The sequence below is a fragment of the Solanum verrucosum genome, unplaced genomic scaffold, assembly GCF_900185275.1.
Source record: "Solanum verrucosum unplaced genomic scaffold, falcon-dt-bn FXZP01000175.1, whole genome shotgun sequence".
Classification (NCBI taxonomy): domain Eukaryota; kingdom Viridiplantae; phylum Streptophyta; class Magnoliopsida; order Solanales; family Solanaceae; genus Solanum; species Solanum verrucosum.
Window position 1 is genome coordinate 308,147 of NW_026020399.1, and position 19,258 is coordinate 327,404.

The following is a 19,258-nucleotide window of genomic DNA, read 5'->3' on the forward strand; positions in this document are numbered from 1 at the left end:
AACCACTTTAGTCTAAAATAAGTAATTTTGACTTCGCAGAAGCTTGGCCAAACAAGGTATAGCCACTTAATAAGACTGGGTTTTCCATACCTGGTCTTTCCTTTTACTAAAAATTTGGCTCAACAAAATGAGAATTTGCAGGATTTTGTTAACAGGAGGAAGAAAAAAGAATAAAGGATAACTAAATTACAGCAATATTTTCAGATTACATTTACACTTCTGTAACACCTACAACTTAATAAACAAGCATACTCTCTCCAAGCCGCAGTTTTTGCTCATTGTTTTGTGAGCAAATCGTTGATCTCCTAGCAAGGGCAGCACGCCCTGACACGGATGCATTATACATATGCTACAATTACTAGGTTTCCTCGTAAAAAACTACAGTTTTTCATCTGGAAATACAGAATTTAACCGTCTTGATCTCTGGTCGAGCTCTGCCATTACAGCTGGTTCCTGCTTTTTCCTCTGTTTTGATATAGTAGTCGTTGTCATAGAGCCAACTTTATCAAATGCAACCTGAACGAACGAATATTAAAGATATGATTCGCTGTAGAGTTCATAACACAGCAGTATGTTGTCCTAAAGATTAAGCATCGTAACTCAGAACAAGGAGTTTCAGAAAAAGAAGTCATTTATGCAACATGCGGGTAAAATGAATTAGACGGATCATGAGCATAAGAGAAAAATAGAGTCTAGTAAAAAGTATATTACCGTTAACAACTCATCAGGATCAAAAAGGTGATGAGTACTTCTCTGTATGATACTAATTACATCCCCAACATGATGTGCTACCAGCAACTTCTCTTCGTTCATCTACAGTTATTTAAAAATTGCAGAACTCGCTTAAAATTTGAAATTCACTTCTTCTGAGTCAGGAGAAGTATAGTAGAAACACATACATGAAACAGAAATTAGAAAGAATATTTACCTTGAAAATTGCCAATGCTACATGAAATAGAACCTTAGCACCTTCATAGAAGAGGACATCCCATACTCGCAAGGTTGTCTGAAATGAATTAGTACACACAAATTTAGAGGGTGTTTGGCTAAGCTTATGAGCTAGTCAAACTAGTTTATAAGCATTTTTTAGCTTATTTACGCGTTTGGTAAATACTCAAAGCGCTTATAAGTTAAAATCAGTGAAAGGCCATAAGTTGGTGACCCCTAACTTATGGCTTTTCAGCTTATAAGCACTTTTTAGTTTGAGCTTTACTATTTTATCCTTAATATATTTTTGAAGTCTCAAAATATCTTTACCAAACACATCAACAGCTTATTATCAATTTCCGCACTTTCCAAATATGTAACTGCTTATTTATAAATCAATTTAGCACTCGAAACTGTTTTTCAGCACTTTAAACTTATTAGCTATTTACAATTTACAATCAGCTAATCCAACTGTCTCGTACTAATCAGTAACCGATTCTTAGCAGGTGGTTTCCACTTTCCACATGGGTTTAGATGATCTATTTTATAGCATGTTAGAGTTTCAAACTCAAAGCAAGAGAGAATTCTCACCTCAGAAGGCAAACTTTTGGAGAAAAGGCAGAGAAACCACTCAGTGCAAACAAGAGAAACATCAAATTCTAGAGAATCCAAATGAGCTGCTAACCTGCATTTTCCTCATCAATTTCAGAAAACAATCGATAACCATGTGAATCAAAAACCTCAGTGGGAAAAAATAATTACACAAAGCAAAAGAGCAACCTTGGACATTTTTTGGTTAATAGGTCCTTGAACACTCTTTGCTCAACGTGGCATCCAGACAAGTTATTAGTATAACAATCATTTACCAAGACATTCTCTAAAAGGACAGCAAGCATCCAGAAAGCATCTTCTTCAGTTTTTAGCACGAGCAACAATAATGCTGCAACATAGTTCAATCCCTGCAAAACAATCAGCTCATCTAAATTAGTGATGTAACAACTACTATAGAAGAAAAAATGAAACTGATTGTTCTACTCTTTCCTACCTCTTTGTCTCTAAGTGGGCACATTTAAGGCCTTTTTATGCCTTAACATATTTTGACATGTAAGAAAATGTGTAATTAATTTGGTTGAGCACCTGGTTCTAATAGGCTAAATGTATTAGTCTTTAAATATTTGTTCCTCGTGGAGTGCTATATATCACTTCACATTTAAACAGCATTGTCATATGAACATGGGAAAAGCATTTGCTCTTTGCCTTTTAAACTGTCTAGGATAGGTGCAAACTTGCAGGAGGCAGGAATTGGATTGACTAGTTTAGAGCTACGCAACTGTGCTATATTGATAACGCAACTTAAATTTCATCCTTATCCGAGTTGCCCATCCTCAAGTTTCACTTCCATAGTAGCCTTCGTTTATTATCCTTCTTACTCCTATTCAACTCTAAACAAGGATACAGCTTGCAATTGCAAGATAACATGAGAGAATCGATTGATATCCCTTGAGAAATGCATAATCTAGCTAAATAATGGATAAGTTGATGTGACAAAGGACAACTAAACTTCTGAACTATAAAAGCATGGCAGCATGGACTTCTGTACATGAAAGAGAACAGGTCATAAAAGAATCTATCTTTGTGAAAGACAAGAAGAATATACCTGGCAATAGCCAACATCAGAATCTCGGAAAGAATAGGCGACGAGAACTCGCCTCAGAGCAGCATGACCCTCAGAAGTGTCCAACCAGGGATGACCAGGAAAGGTTCGTGGAAGGTCCTGCGAGTAAATAACACATACAGATCACAAATTTGGCAATACCAAATTCTTAGATAAAATGTATCTCAAATTATACATTTCACTTCAAGCTTGTTAACAAGTTACTGAATATAATAATCTTGATTCTTGTCTTCCATCTCAACATATACATTCCTCATATAACTAGAAGAGTTTTTTTTTCAGCTTTATTTCACATAATATTAAACGTCATGAAGACCCTCTTTCATCTGCAAACTGGTACTCTACCATGAATCATTAGAGAGATTCACTCTTTAAATACAATGGGTGGTATGGCTTCCAGTATGTGTGCACTTTAACTTCAACAATCTGCATTCAATCCCTAACCAATAGGAAATGTCTATTTAGGTTTGAGCCTAGTATATTAGCCCTATAGAGAAATAGCAAATGGGACATGCTCTTCGACTTATAAAAGGATCATTTGCCAGCCAACCTTCAACACTACAACAAAGGAAAGCACTCGACCCTTGAAATCTGTAATACAAGTCATCTCCTAAAACAGTTAGCAACACATTAAGTATGTGCACAAGTCATCTCCTAAAACGGTTATCAACACATCAAGTATTTGCACAAGTCATAAAACCTTGGCATTTTAATGAAATATTTGGAAGAGAGAAAAGCTGCAGACGTATAACATCCAACCATATTATTCACCCAAAAAAATGCATCCTAAATTACTCTTAATTATACTTCACAACCTAAAATTTCACTCTATAACTAGATGAAAATGTTTGCATTTAGAGCACATATTAACTCGAAAACTGCCCTCAAATGCATCCAAAAGGTTATCAACACATCAAGTCTCAACATATAACAGCAAACAGCTAAAACAAAAACACCCTTCATCACTCAAAAGGTAATATCAAATAGCATAATACCAAATTCAGAGAAATAAACCAAATCTATTCTCTAAAAGGGGTCGTTTGGTACGCAGGATTAGATGGGATGTCCCAGGATTAAGATTTGGATAAAATATATACTATCTTGGGGTTGACGGTATAAATTTGATACCGGGCTTAATCCTGGAATCCGATTTCATCCGATCAAACTTGAGGTGGGATAAATTAGTCCAAGGATTATAACCCGGGATAATTTAGTCTGCAAACCAAACGACCCCTATAATATCAAACAAGGGATCAAGGTAATGTTTTGACCAAAAAACTCACATGATCAATCTGTTTGGTTGCAGGTGTGACCTTATCCTCAACAGCCATGGTCATATCTTGGTAATAACTTTCCGGGACGGTTGATTTCTTCTTAGCTGCACCTGATAGTGAAAACCACACCTTAGGCCTCAACACAGGTGGGATTCCTTTCCTAATTAGTTTCTTGAGAGTAATTGCATTCACCAAAGTAGAGAGTTTAAGGGATGTTTTAAGGGTTGATGTAACTTGTGTTTGCAAATACCAATTTACACCTTTGCTAGCTTCTAATGCCCACCACACCTTACCCTGTTCCCTAACCTTCTCCCTAACCTCATTCAACACATTTACATCATCAACATTGCCTTCCACTGTGAACCCATATAGATCTTGGAATTTCACAGTTATATTTGCCCTTCTGGAATGAATGCTTGGCCTCAAAATCTGAATTTGAGATTGGTATTCAAAGGCCAAATCTTTTCTATTTTGGGTTCCAAACATTTTCTTTTTTTTGTAAGAGTTTCAAAGATTAATCAAAAGGATGTCTGAAAATAGATGTAAGAACACAAATTGTCAACTTTCCAGACAAAATGAGAAAATTCAGGGCCTTAATAGAAATGGGTATTTGAGCTTTTTAGAAAAATCCCATTTCTGGGGCATCAGATTCTTGAAACACAAACTGATTTGTACAGAAAAGGGGGAAAAAAACAGATCTTTTTTAAGTTCTTCCCCCACAAAAAGACAAGGAGAAAATTGAAAATGGAAACAGCAAATGCTACAAAGGAAGGCAAAATCCTGAACAACAGAAAAAGAGGAAGAAAGAAGATGAAGAAGACAAATAAAGAACGTTGGATAATGGAAAAGGGAGGATTCAAATGCAAAGAAAAGACACCATTTTGTATATAATCTATATTTGAGTGAATCAAAGCTTTTTCAAATTAAAAGATTTGGTGGCCTCAAAGTTGAGAGAGACGGACAAGAAAAAACTATTTATATTCTTAATTTTATTTATGTGTCTTAATTTTATTTCTAATTTCTTCCAAAAAGGACTTTTAAAAAAAAACTTTTTGTCTCGAACTTTCCATCGAATCTATACAATAATATAAGATTAAAAGATATTTGATATTTAATTAAAATTACAAAATTCAAAAAATATATTTTACCTTTTGAAAACTTTATGTCAAGCTAAAACCAACTAAACAAATTGAAATAAAGGGAATATATATTTATTACTCCCTTCGCCTCAAATTAGCTATAGTAATTTTTTTAAATCGTTATATTAAATTATTTATAAATTTCAAGGCATAATTAATATTAATAGTAATTATTTTTAAAATTACAAACACTTTAGTAGAATAAATATTAATGAAGAAAATTACATTTTAAGATACAAATAAAAATTTAAAAAGTCTCCTAATTAATACTTTACTCTTTTTGTCTCATATTAGTAGATTATTATACTAAAAATAGTTGTCTCATATTAATTGTCCACCTTACGAAATCAAGAAAATATTAATTATTTTTATTTTCTATATTACACTTACAATTAGTTCTTTTTGGAAGTGTTCACATTTGTTTATAAAATTCTTAAGAAGTTTTTTAAGGGGCTAATTAATAAAATTATCTTCTTATTTATGATTTTTAAATACCATGTAAAATAAAAAGTGATCGATTAATATGAAACAGATAGTGTATTTTTATTTTAGGAATTTTCGCATATAGCCACTCAAAAATAACCTAATTATGCTTCATAGCTATAGTTTGCTAATTACGATTTATAGCTACATGTTAGAGGGAGAAGAGAGGCGAGCGAGAGAAGACAAAGAGTGGAGAGAGGCGAATTGTATATATAGATTTGTATATTTAGCGAGCGAGATTGGGAGAGGGAGAAGAGATTCAAGCGAGATTGGGAGAGAGAGGAAAGAGGTGAACTGTATATTTATATCTTCAAATAATTGTATATATGCAATTGGTATACATATGTATTTGTATATATTGCGAGCGAGATTGGGAGAGGAAAGAGAGAGGCGAGCGAGAGAGTGAAGTGAGACTAATTGTATTTGTATATTGTGTGTATATATATATATACATGATTTTGTATATTCATAAAAGAGGAGAGATGCAACGTAATTACAACTAAAATTAAGCTGTAAGCCGTGATTAATTCAAACTACAACTATGTTAACTAATTAACTAGTATATATTTACTTATCCACGTAGTTTTCTTTTTATTAAGATATGTAAAAAAAAACACAAAGAAATAATTAATGACGAAGGGAGTAGAAATTTTGATTTATTGTGACGTTATGTTAAGAAGGTTTGTGGGGTGCCATGATGTTTTTTAAATGATTAATTCATGGAGAAAAGTTTTGTTGTTTGCTTGGAGCCCACTTATACTAAGGCAACATATTAAATTCATTACTACCAATTTTTGCTACATTTTCAGTGCACCCAAAAATTATTAAAGTATTAACCTATAAAATATTTCCATTCATGTTCCAACCAACAAAAAATAAACAAAATAATGTGACATAACTCCGTATTTACTGGTTCAACAAACGTGAGCACCTCCTACGTATGGAAATTAAATAAACTTTAATTTATTTGACTATTTCACCCATAATTCATTGATTCCACAAGGGAGGAGGCATAAGAAAATGTGAATTATTGAGAAATTTTCAGTTATACATCAAAATTATATAAGTTTAAATTTACTTGTTAAGATTGCATTGTTTAACCTTTTGTGTTTATTAAGATGATGTTATTACATTATTAAGTGTATTTTTTACACAGATTTTTATATCTATAAAGTTGCATTATTACTCATTTTGATATATAATTATTCTCGATAGTTTTTCATGAATTTTCTTTATTTATGAAGCTGACATACTTGTAAAATTGGCATTTCACATATATTTTCTTTATTTATTTGATGTATAAAACTCGCAAGTTGTTATTCGTATATAGTTTAAGAGATTTTTTAAGCTTTATCTCATTCTACGAAAGGAAAAACAGTAATAACAGCCTACAGGCTGCTGAAGTTGTAAAAATTTTACTTTACTTGAGGAATTTTCTTATTTAGATACATAAATTTAACCAATAAAATCAATCTATTTGACTTACGCAATAGCTGTTTTCCCTAAATTTGATTTTTTCAATTCAACTACATTAGTTCAAATGTCCTTAAAAGTGTTTATGTATATTGCTGCTCTAAAGTCTTAACCAATATATATTCAACAGTGTCTATAATTGAAATTAATCCTTTTTTTTGTTTCAAGTACATTGGAAAAACCAAATAATTTTTTTAATATCTTTTATAAGTTAGTTGACATAAATTTATGAACGATATAGACGTTATGACTTTAAAAAACTGAATGAACTTTGAAATTAAACGTTTCGATTAATTTGATTTTTTGAACACGTTTGGATTGTCCACCTCTACCAAGTGTAGACTTTGGAATTACATATAGTATTGAGTGCGAAAACCTTCCTTAGGCAAATAGTGTATTTTTGAAGGAAAGAGTTCGAGCAACTAAGGTCTGTGATACTTACTGGTATCTTATTAGTGTTATTCAGCCCACAAGAGACTACTTCCATTCTCTTGTATGCAAATACAGTTGATCATATTTCAAGTACGACTAGTTAAATTCAGACTCCTACTCAATTACCTCCGTGATCTACTTTGATTTAGGGTTTAGAGTATAGAGTTTTATACTCAGATTCAAATTCGAATGATTAAGCAATAGTACTAAATATGATGGCATTTCTAGTTAAGTTAGATATAGTTCAATCAAGTTATCTTACAAATCACCTCCTATTCCAATTTTGGTGTATAACGCCTTATTTATTTGCCAAAAACTTTACGTATTAATTTGCCTTTCCTCAAAATATGTATTTATAATAGTAATTTTTCTATAAACTTGACAATGAATTTTCTTTGTGATTTGGAAAAATAATGCAGCCATCATGTATTATTACTATTTTTTTACGTTGTTACGTTTTATTGGGTGAATCAAAATCAATTTTTATTTGTCCATCTTATTATAAGATATGGTTTACTTGTTTAGTACTTTATTTTTTTCCCTGTGCTATCTTTAGTTTTAGTTCATTTATTTTAGTATTTCTCAATCATTTGAACAGAAGAAACTTTATCTTCTTTTTTTCTTGTTGCAACAAATAGCTTCATGAAAACGATACATATACAAAACGGGACATCATTCATCAATACCTATCATATTTCACTTTCAAGGAAAGAAAAGTTCAAAGAGATATCCAGAGTTTTATTAATGTGTACACACCTACCTAATATAAGTCATCCTAAAACAACCAAGTAATGTAATTATATTGCTTAGACATCTTTTTGTAAAAAAAAAAATGTAAAAAATGATTTCATGTACTTTGATCTCATCTAGTGTGAGATTGAGACGTGTAGTTCTTTGAATTGTCGATATTTCAACAACTAAAACTGTGTAAATTTCACTTAAATATAATATCATCAAGTGACATAATTTTGTGTTACTAGCTTTAAGAAAAATAAAAAAAGAAAAGGTCGTAGGTCTTAGACTCTCGGTTAGTAAATCATGGTGTGAGAAATATTGAGAACACCTCTAAACTTGACATGTAGTTCATTCCTGAACTATTAACAGCCTTAAAAACACCGTTTTACTTGACTAATTGAACTTGAATACATCCCGATCTTGCAATATGAATGAAATACACCCCTAAATTCTCGTCAAGTTTTGGGGTGTTTTCATCACTTCTCTCGACATTTTATTAAAGGTCTCATGCTCCTACTAGAGCTTAAAACCACTTGCTATATCATACGACAGATCGAGGATATATCTGAATTTAGTCGATCAAAGTAGAGAGTGTTTTTGAAACTGTCAATCATTTTAGGACAAAACTAATAATTTGCATCAAGTTCAGAATGTTTTCAATACTTCTCTCTTTGGATATTTGACTTCCACATTAGTTCTTAAAACGGATTCTGTATCTAAATAAAAAAATAAATTTGTGAACTTCCACATTATCTGTACCTAAATAAATAAATTTGTAAAAGCAGTTCCTGGAAACAGATTGCATTTGATAAAACAAAAGGGTCCCATTTTTTATTTTCTGTCTTGCATTCATGCAACGCATTAGTGTATCAATATCTACACTTAGATCTCACGCGTTAATAGCAAAGCAAAGTTTGACAAATAGAGAGTGCCAGACTGCTGGCCACAACATTACATAAAATAAGGCAAAAGTCGAACCGGAACTAATTGTTCGATGTGCGAACAAAATCTTACATACAGATGAAGAGAAAAAAAGAAGCTACATAAAGGGTGCGATGATACTATTAATGATGTGAGGCCTTTTCAGAAGAAGAAAAAAACGTGTGGGGTTAGTTCAAAGCAAACAATATCACATTATGATAAGAGTATTTTGAACTGTTTCAGCCCAACACCTACCTTTCTATAACACAATGTGGTTGACAAGACGATGACAACAATAACAATTACACCACAGTCCCGATATAGTTGGAATCGATTACAAGAATCCCTACTATCCATGTCAACAACTCAATCAAATATTTGGGGAAAAACTTATGCTCTCTGGCACTAGAAGTTCTCTACAATTTCTACTAGTTCTATGGACACACCGAAGGGGAAAAAACAATAGAACTACAATAATGATATTAAAGAAATCAGAAGGAAACTGGAGTTTCAAGGCAAGAAAAGAGTTGGCTAAAACGTTTAATTTAAGCGTATTATAGCCCTCAAACCTCCGCTTGCTCCCTCTTGTATTTGATTATTGAGATGGGCGGAGGGCTTTTGTTTGCCTCACCTGGTTAACCATAGTCTAATGCCTAACAAAACTCTTGTTCCAGCTGAGTTTTTGGTTAACTGGATCAGTGTTCAGTTGGTTGAAGTAAAAAGCAAGCAAGAATTCGTTCCTCCAAACCCAAATGAGTTTGATAAACCAGATTTAATGGTCATCTCCTTTGAAGCAGTCAAAGGCATGAAACCACCATTGAATATTGGATCTGGTTCAGAAAGGTTTAGCGTCAAAGGCGCGATACCCTGAAAGTAAACATCAATGTGGTGAGTAGCCCATTCATGAAACAGAAGATTTTGCAGCAACCTCATTAACACTAGAAAAAAGCACGATGTTGGCAATAGATAATGCATGTATCTACAGCCTTTTCCATCCAACTTAACTAGCACTTTTGTCATCTAAATAAATCTTTCAGCAAAAAATCCACCCAAATTTACGATTTAGTTCCGAAAAAATCACATCCCGTGTCCAAAAATAATCAGAAGGCAGGAAAAAAAAGGACAAAACAAAAAACGGGTAACCTACAACTCCCTCACGTCTCTCAACCTCACCCGACTCCTATTCCCACTTTTTGTGGCAGCACACACATTCGATTCACACAACACAAATCAATATAAAAAAACGCACAACACACAGAAATAGGAAGGACGGGAGAGAAAGAAAAAACAAAAGCGTTTTGAGGTTTTCTAGATTCTAGTTTTGTTCGTCTGCTCCATTTTGGATCCTAGAAGAGTTTTAGGCTTTAAGCATTTGCTAACTCTTGGAAATTCAGTAGATTAGTGGCAACTCTGTTCTGTAAATAAATTAATCCCTTCTCAATAACGTCACTTAAATTGAACAAATTCGATGAAAAAGGATGTGACATCTTTGACAACTTTTTAGAATTCGAGCTTTTATTATATTGACTTTTTATTATTTTCTTGGATATTACGTTTGTGTTGGGCTAACGTGCTACTCAACCGCTCATTTATCGTTGTGATTTTATTAGATTGTGTTATAGATTGTCTTTTCTCGCACACCCCTCTAAGTTTTCAATAATACCATCATGGAAATTGCGACTATCTACCCCATTCTGTGGAGATAAAGAGACCCTCGATCCCTGATGAAGGATTTATAGTTACACATGGTTAAGATGGGAGCACCCAGGTATAGAGCCAAAAAACGCTACTATCGAAACATTGCCACTCCCCGACTCAAGTTGTCCGCTCGTTTTACAGCCAGTCTACCTTTCTCCATCATAATCCCATCAGTTTCATATTCTGTATAATACCGAGAGCAACAAAATTGCCTCAAATTATCCAGCAGAAATATAGATTTTGCACAGGCTACTGATGTGAGGTCAGATACAAAATATATTAATGGAATTATCTTCAGAAACAAAATAATATTCACCATGTAGCACACCAGGAGATAACAATGAGTACGAAGAATTCAGAATCATCAAATGTAAAGAATCATCTGGGAAATCTTCTCCAATATAAATGAAATATTCTTACGTGGTGTATAGCCAAGACAGTAAAAATTGCTTCAACAGCTCCAGCGGCTCCAAGGAGATGACCAGTAGCACCCTGTGTCCGGGAAAAAATCAGAAAAGTTCATTAAGAAAGGGGAAACAAATTATTTCACCATGTCAAATATTTCAGAGAACGTGCTATAAAATGAGAAAAAGGGGTATTGGAGATGACATTCTAAGCATCCACTAATAATCACAGTAATGTAGAAATAACCCAACAATGTTATGGTTTGCTGAAAGCACATTAAGAATTCTAAATCTTCTATTAATCTGATGCAGAAAAGACATGACACGAGGTCACCAACAGAACAAAATTCTCCTTCAACTTTGGTTCTTAGGAGACTCGGTACTTACTGATTCTATACTAATCTAATTAGAGACTGAACTTGGTTGACAACCCCTATTCTGATTACCTTCGTAGAGGATAAGGACAGGGCCCCTGATGTAGCATGATCAGAGAATACACATTTTATTGCATTTGCTTCTGCTGCATCACCTGAGCAAGGTATTTCAGTAGCACATACAAAAATGTCAACTTTCTGTTTGCCATAGAGGGCAAAAAGTTTAAAATCATTACAGAGCACATTCACAATTGCAAAATGATTACCAAGGGGGGTAGATGTAGCGTGAGCATTTATATAATCCACTTGACTAGGATGAAGACCAGACTGCCAATGACAAGAGAGGAAAAAAGAAGCTTTAGGAAAAAACGTTTACAAATTAAAAATAATATCACAATCTTAATTCTCTGTTTAGAAGGCTAGAAGGATCTCTGCTCTAAGTAGCATGAATAATAGATGAGTCTTGCTCTACTTTCTGAAACTGTACACAACATTCTAAGTTTCGACCAGATCCATACTAGAAGTTTCAGAAATTGATAGGTCAAGAATGTTCATATCACAAAAGATTTTTAAGTTTTATTACTCCATTACAACTTGAATCCAAAAAAAAATAAAATGCTCAAGCAACTACACAACAGAAAGAATGGAAGCAATGCTTTACCAGGAAATTTTAATTCTGATCAGAACAATGCTTTACAAGTCATGTCTATTTAAGTTAACCATTAACTAGTCGGTAAACCAACCAAATATACAATTATAACAATCACTTACTCTCTTTTTTTCTAACAGCATTTTGGGCCCAAAATTTTCTCATGCAGCAGAAAGCTAAAGGCTGATAGTTACTCGCTCAGTTAGATTCATGATACACAGTTTCAATTAAACACAGTTATGAAGGTGTTAATCTTAACATGTATATGTTATTGTAGCAGCTAATAGATTCACAGAGAACCATTGTAATGTGTAAAATTCAATCGCCAGATGAATTTGAATTCTTAAAATATGTGAGTTTTGTAGAATATCTCAGTCGATCGGCTATTTTAACTTCTTTTCTCGGCAACAAAATGTTTTGGTTATGTACATATTGATGCAGGACAGAAAGGAGCCTTGTTTATTCCATGCAATAGAATTTCACTACAATCCATGTACACTGGGAGCATCCACGATCCTGTACGAAAACAAATGGACAGCTAGGACATTGGTATTGCCAAACTGAATGGTTATAGTACGAAAGAGCTAAGAAAGAAGAGAAAGAAAGGAAGCTATTATTCAAGGTCTCGATTGTCATAATCTTTGATTATAATAGGCAGGAAAAAGTGGTTAAAACATTGTCTACCAGTACCAAGATCGTAATTTATGCAAAGTTGCAACCTTGAGGGCAGTTTAATGTAATTTACCCTGATTTTAAACATGTATTTTCATATAATTTAGTGGGACCTAAAACCACAACTAAGGCAATGACAGAGATCACAAATCACAATTAACATTACCTGTTTCAAAGCACGTGTCATAGCCAAAACTGCACCTCTTCCACCAATATGTGGCTGTGTAATATGATGTGCATCACCTAAGTGAAATGAATAGGAGATATAAAAATTACAAGCACGGGCATAATAAAGGGACGAACGAAAAGGAAATCAGCTTTACAGGTGAACATTGTTAGAGTGGGTAACAGTCCCACATTGGTTGGGGAATGGACTGGTGGTCTCCTTACATGGACTTGGGCAATCCTCCCCTCATGAGCTAGCTTTTAGGGTTGAGTTAGACCCAAGTGTCATATCTTTACAAACATAACCAAACTGTACCTGATGTTCCATAGCCACGTAGCTCTGCGTATATCTTAGCTCCTCGCTTTCTTGCATGCTCCAATTCCTTGGGACATTATACCACATGTAACATGAAAGAATAGTTCAAGTAATGCTAACCAGAAACAAAAGCAGAAAGAGGAAATGGGAAAATGAACTGCTACTAAAACTATATCTCGATTAAAGGATCAAATTGAATAATCAAGGAGGTTTTTCCATGGCTACAACATTAGGACAAGGCACCCCAATCTCTCTATGTTAAGGGGATAAACCCCCTCCCCCGATAATATACAACCTCAACAAAATACAATTATTTTAAAAAAAATTCCCAACTCACCTCTAATACCATGACACCAGACCCCTCACCTATCCTGCACTTCAAAATGAGGATGAAATACGAAGATGAATCATAATCAGCTCAGATATATATGATATGCAACCTTCTTATACGTACAGATATTACTTACACAAATCCATCACGACCACAATCAAATGGCCTGGAGGCTTCATGGGGTTTTGAATTATACTTGGTACTCAATGCCCTTAACCTAAATCAGAAAAGGCAATTGTCAGAAAGATAGATAACACACAAAGACAAGGTGTTAAGGTTTTAAACGAGAGCCATAACATTCATAATTCAAGTAGGCAATTTAGGTGTACCTACAGAATCCAGCAATAGATAAAGCATCAATGCTGGCTTCTGTCCCCCCTGCAACCATCACATTTGTATCTCCAAACTGAATCATCCTGGCAGCATCACCAATTGAATGAGCTCCAGTGGCACAAGCTGTAACTGAAGAATGGTTTGGTCCCTAGTCATATTTCACAAATAAGATAGGCATTACTCTTTAGTAGATTGTATATGTTGATCTAGTACCAACAAAAAGGCAAGAAAAGAGAGGAGGTTATGTTAGTAATATGAACTTTTCCTTTAAGTTTATGCATAAGAACAAAAGTGCCTTAATGCAGAATGTTGAAATGCTAGTCAAATGATACATATGTCCTACGTACTGAAATTCTTAAAATTATATTAGAACATTTTCCTATACTTTTTCCAAGTACATGCAAAAAAATTGGAAATTACCATATGGTGCATGCCAAGTCTAATAATGTTTTACCAATCATTTACCTGAGAATGAATATATAGTATGTTAAGTGTCTTGCGTTGGTGGAGGAAATGGGTTGTTGTCTCCTTTTATGGTTTTGGATAATCCTCAACGCATGAGCTAGCTTTTACGTTTGAGTTAGACCTAAGACCATTTCTTGTCATGATATCAAACCTAGACTCATTCCTATTCTTGTTTACTCAATGTTGGACTCTCACATTATGTTGTCCATGATCCAAACGTCCAATCATGGCATAGGGGCTTGTTAAGTGCCCAAATTCATGGAGGAAATTGATTGTTGTCTCCTTATAGCCTTAGGCAGCCCTCATCTCATGAGCTAGCTTATGATGTTGTGCCCAAGGCCCATTTCTTATCATAGACAATGTTGGGTCTCATCCATCCATGTTAGCTCGAATTTTAACCTTACAGAACAAAAGTTAGTGTGCTTAATTGTATCCTTATTTCCATATCCCGAGATATCAGATGGTCTTAGTAGTACAATGTATTATTCTGTTTGGCAACTGACATGAAACACATGGTGAATCAGCCAGGCCCAGGGTTTGGCGAGCAGACACAGTGAAATCACTTCATACATTTCAAGTTTAAATTATTCTAGGAATTATCATCAAATCAAACAAGATAAGTTCAATTCCAATATGTTAAGTCCTTCCATGACAAAAAGCATTACCTCAAATAAACACGAACACGTAGCTTACTTATCAATTCTCACATGAAAGCTTCAAACGAAATGAAAAGTCAAAATTCAATCTTTGTGAATAACTAGTGCATACCACAAGCATCATGGACATATATTTTGAATTGGTTTTGGCATATAAGTAATAAATTAATCTTCTAAGAACAAGATTAACCCCAAAAGCAAACCAATATCCAGAATTGCATCTTCTACAAGCTAGGCCTTGTGCAACCTGCTTGCATACGTCCTTTCTCCTAAGACCTTTGACGTGATGGATTATAACATTAGACTATCTAGAGACCGACACTTTCAGCAACAACAGAATGGGCTATCTCATGTTTTGGTAAAAGCAGGTTTCATGGCCAGAATAATGTTAGCCACTACTCTGCAGTCCTCAGCTCTCCACAATGATTTTCTGGTTGGCTCAAACTTAGTTCAACAAATTACAATTTTAGAGTAATCTCTGAGGATACATAGAAAGAAGATTATGTCAAAAGAGCTGTTTAAGGGACCACGAGATCTCACTTGAACACCATCAACTGAGGAACTTGATGCGGAAAAAGAAGAAAAGAGAAGTGCCCCTTATCAAGAGATTTATAACAGCATTCTCATGATATCATTCTGTATAGCTGTCACAATTTTCAAGATATCAAAATAATGCTTAATGTGATATTTTATCTATCAAACTTATTTCTCAGGTGATCTCTTTAGTATTTGTTTTAACTACTACGAACACAATTTAGAAGTCAAATACTTTCTTAAAGTCTGTGCCAATCCAACAGGATATCCATCTGTTTTTTATTTTTCTGCTTTCTCAATTATAAGATCGGATGAAATAATCACATAAACTGGGGGTTGTCTAATATCTTTCTTATTAGTTGATACCTCAAGGGAACTATAAGAACCAAAATGGAGTGATGATTAACGTATAAAGCAATAAAATGAATGACAAAGAATTACACCAGATCCTAATAATCAAGCTTCTTTCTTTCTATTTTATTTTTCCTTTTTTTAATAAGTCCCTGATTCTAAGCCTTTTGAACTTCCATTACTTTGGATTTGTACAATTTTCATACATTTCAACAATACTATTACATACCTGAAATCCATACTTCATGCTTACATGACCAGAAGCCATGTTGATCAATATCCGTGGGATGAAAAATGGACTAAGCCGGCGTATATTCTGGCATCAGAAAGTAGATTTATCAGTAGTAATTGCACTATCTATAGATTCGTGGGCAGTTCTGAATTCACAGCAATTTAGTAGCAGATACTCCTAGAAATGACAACAACAGAAACTTTTTTTCTCCTTTTTTGATAGGTATGGTCACACTATTTCATCATCACTCAGCAAGATGCAGCTATTAACTAACCTTTTCACAGATCATTCTGGACGCTTCCAATATGTCACTGATACTTCCAATTCCAGCACCTAAGGAAACACCCTGATGCAGTTTACTCTTAGATACCAATGAAAAGCAAAAAGAATAAAATTCTAACATCAGAACAAAATAGGCAAATACCGTCTGTTCCTTTTCATCCTGCTCAGTAGGAATCCAATTAGCATCTTTAAGAGCTTCATCAGCAGCACATAAAGCATATCCTATAAATCTTGCAATTGATCTATGCTCCTGCCAAAAGGTAGATATCACAAGGCTATTATGGGACCAATGAGAGTTGTCAAGAAAAATCAGCTCTACCGGAAAATTTGTCACTCACAATAAACACCAGCATGTTTCCCTTTCTTCCCATGAAGATACAGAAGGGTAGAGAGATAATTATGAAATCAAAACACCAACTGTTTCAGTACAACACAACTACTTCAGCAGCCCCTTTCAACTACTGTATATCGTTATCTAGTTTTAGGGGTAAACTTTTGATTGTCAACATCATATATCATTAATCTTAGCATCCCTACTTTATTTGTATGATTCCTACAACAACAAAATTTGATCTCCAGATTTATTTTTTTCCATCAACAACCATTGGTATTTGCAAATCTGCCAATTACCAAACAAAAAATAATGACTACTCTCGATGCTTTATGTAAACCACGCATCATCAAATTATATAATGTACCACACATTGCATGTGGACTAAAATGTTCTATCCTATGATTTAGATTGAAAGCAACAACATTTAAGTGAATGTAGCCATTCCTAAAGCTTTTATATAATGACACTTTTTATAAGAATCTTCTATATCATGTCATAAAAGTAAATTCAAAATCACTTGCAATTTGTTCCATTGAAAATCATCAAAGACCATTTAAAGGTCACATAAAAAGAATGGCTACGACAAATTTAATTTTGATTGATGTGCTTGTCTTCCGAGCTGAAGATGCTCCAACAAAAAACAACTTTTTTATTTGCATTCCTAAAGAGGTCTTTCTTTAGCCTTTTACCGGAAAAAGGTGGATCTGAAACATGTCCTGCATCACATTTAGTTGAAAACAGTTCCAAAACCTAAATGTGAAACAATTTTAGTACCAATGAAATGTTTTCTTGGATAGAGGCAGTGGATTGGGAAGCTAACACAGCCATGATATGACAGCAGAGGTTGGTAGGAGTAAGGGTGGGCCAGTGGAGGGGTGAGGCACAAGGTACAAGACATTAGGACAAGATAGAGGAAGCGCATGAGCTAAAGGTTTAGAGGAATGATGACTTCATCAAAAATGGTATTTTACATTTTCAGAAGAAAACGTCATTCCAGAACATTTCTACTCATACAACAAAGATTAATATAGTGAATGAAGGTTGAGTGGTACCTTAGAGTTTAGCCACAACTGCTCGTCGAATTCACCTGAGCTAGAACCATAGGGCACAATTGCAGCAACTTTGGATGTCAACTGATCAAATGTATACATCTTAACTTCCGGTTCAAAACCATTCATCTTCAAATCATCAGGACATATTGCTCTTACACCACATTCCCCTTCTATTAGCCTCTTCCATGTGGTTTCCACTCCACATCCAAGGGGAGTCACCATCCCTACACCTGAAGCAAAACCAACCAAAAAACTCAAACTTTCCAACACCAGCTATACTAAATTTCGAGCACAACATGCACCTGTTGATCCATATATCTGTGCAGAATCAACATACTACTTGTTTCAGCATTCACAATTTTCACACAATCAGCCCAAAAATATAAAATGGCATTCTAAACCATATGAGCTAGAGCTGATATTACTTTGAGGATATCCAAGGTTGCACTATCCAATCACAGAATGCTTATTCTGCCCTTAGTACTTGACAAATTTGACACCGTACAATTCTGATCTTACATTAAAATAACTTAACAGCCAAAATGAACCCAACTTCCTAAACCACATGGAAATTCTAATTCATCTACAAAGAATTTAACTTTTATACACACACAACGTCTCGCATCAGTGTATAGGTCATTCACTTGGTATTCTAGGTTACAGAATTAGATTTATTACTTGTTGTTGCAGGTAATGTAACCATAGTATTTGGAAAAAGAAACATAAATACCATTTTGTACAAAAACAACCAACGAGATTGAGGAGTAGGGTTTTAGAATTACCAGTAACAACAACTCTTCGAAGAGGAGGAACAGGAGGAGCTTCAAATGAACTGAAACGACGTAACTGAAATCGGGTAGGAACGAATCCTAACCATCTTCTTCCCCTCATTGCTCACAATATATGCGTTTTTGGCTTAAAAGATATTGACTCTCATAATATTTGGGATTATATATTGGGGTCGATATGAGTGTTAAACTGTATAAAATTAGTAAAATATTTAGATTTTTAATATTCTACTTTGAGAATTGGAAGGAGGATGCAAAATAATTTGTTAAGGAAATAGAATTTTATATGACTATTTATTTCCATCTCTATAAGTACTTTTTACTGATACACTTAAAAGTCTATTACTGATACACATAATAAGATTTTTTTAAAATTTAGCAATTTAAAAGTCTATATACCCCTTGATTTTATGCTAAAAAAATGATAAAATTAAGGAAAACCTACTTAACTAGGTATACATCCCTATCATATATAAAGGTGTATATAGGTCAGTTTGGTTTGATTTTTCATTAAAAAATTTAAACCAATTATGTTGGTTTATTAAATCTAAAAACCAAATCAA

General features: G+C 34.0%; 3 protein-coding genes across 3 annotated transcripts in view; 1 reads left to right on the forward strand and 2 right to left on the reverse strand.

The window, feature by feature from the left end:
- The window catches only part of LOC125839802 (protein disulfide isomerase-like 2-3), a 367,278-nt gene that overhangs the window by 144,294 nt on the left and 203,726 nt on the right, over nt 1-19,258 (forward strand). The window lies entirely within an intron of this gene.
- LOC125839804 (uncharacterized) lies at nt 166-4,825 on the reverse strand. The gene is made up of 7 exons (XM_049518806.1): nt 3,886-4,825; nt 2,585-2,701; nt 1,708-1,886; nt 1,519-1,612; nt 929-1,006; nt 712-813; nt 166-516 (listed from the first exon to the last, which is right to left on the reverse strand). The coding sequence occupies exons 1-7, from the start codon at nt 4,360-4,362 to the stop codon at nt 379-381; spliced, it is 1,185 nt and encodes a 394-aa protein (XP_049374763.1). The 5' UTR covers nt 4,363-4,825; the 3' UTR covers nt 166-378.
- On the reverse strand, nt 9,297-18,840 carry LOC125839801 (3-oxoacyl-[acyl-carrier-protein] synthase, mitochondrial). The gene is made up of 14 exons (XM_049518803.1): nt 18,690-18,840; nt 17,908-18,137; nt 16,664-16,771; nt 16,514-16,585; nt 16,237-16,323; nt 13,998-14,149; nt 13,805-13,885; nt 13,675-13,708; nt 13,338-13,404; nt 13,023-13,099; nt 11,802-11,862; nt 11,608-11,690; nt 11,178-11,249; nt 9,297-9,926 (listed from the first exon to the last, which is right to left on the reverse strand). Exons 1-14 carry the CDS (start codon nt 18,796-18,798, stop codon nt 9,762-9,764), a joined length of 1,398 nt encoding a protein of 465 aa, XP_049374760.1. The 5' UTR covers nt 18,799-18,840; the 3' UTR covers nt 9,297-9,761.

Excerpts from the sequence above, each read along its gene's own strand:
- LOC125839804 (XM_049518806.1), bottom strand. The coding sequence starts at position 4,362 with ATGTTTGGAACCCAAAATAGAAAAGATTTGGCCTTTGAATACCAATCT. Across the intron at positions 1,887-2,584 it reads CTGATGTTGGCTATTGCCAG|GGATTGAACTATGTTGCAGC; the intron begins GTATATTCTTCT and ends ATTGTTTTGCAG. Across the intron at positions 1,613-1,707 it reads TTAACCAAAAAATGTCCAAG|GTTAGCAGCTCATTTGGATT; the intron begins GTTGCTCTTTTG and ends AGGAAAATGCAG.
- LOC125839801 (XM_049518803.1), bottom strand. The coding sequence starts at position 18,798 with ATGAGGGGAAGAAGATGGTTAGGATTCGTTCCTACCCGATTTCAGTTA. Across the intron at positions 18,138-18,689 it reads TCGAAGAGTTGTTGTTACTG|GTGTAGGGATGGTGACTCCC; the intron begins GTAATTCTAAAA and ends GTTTTGCTTCAG. Across the intron at positions 9,927-11,177 it reads CTGTCTTGGCTATACACCAC|GGTATCGCGCCTTTGACGCT; the intron begins GTAAGAATATTT and ends GTTTACTTTCAG.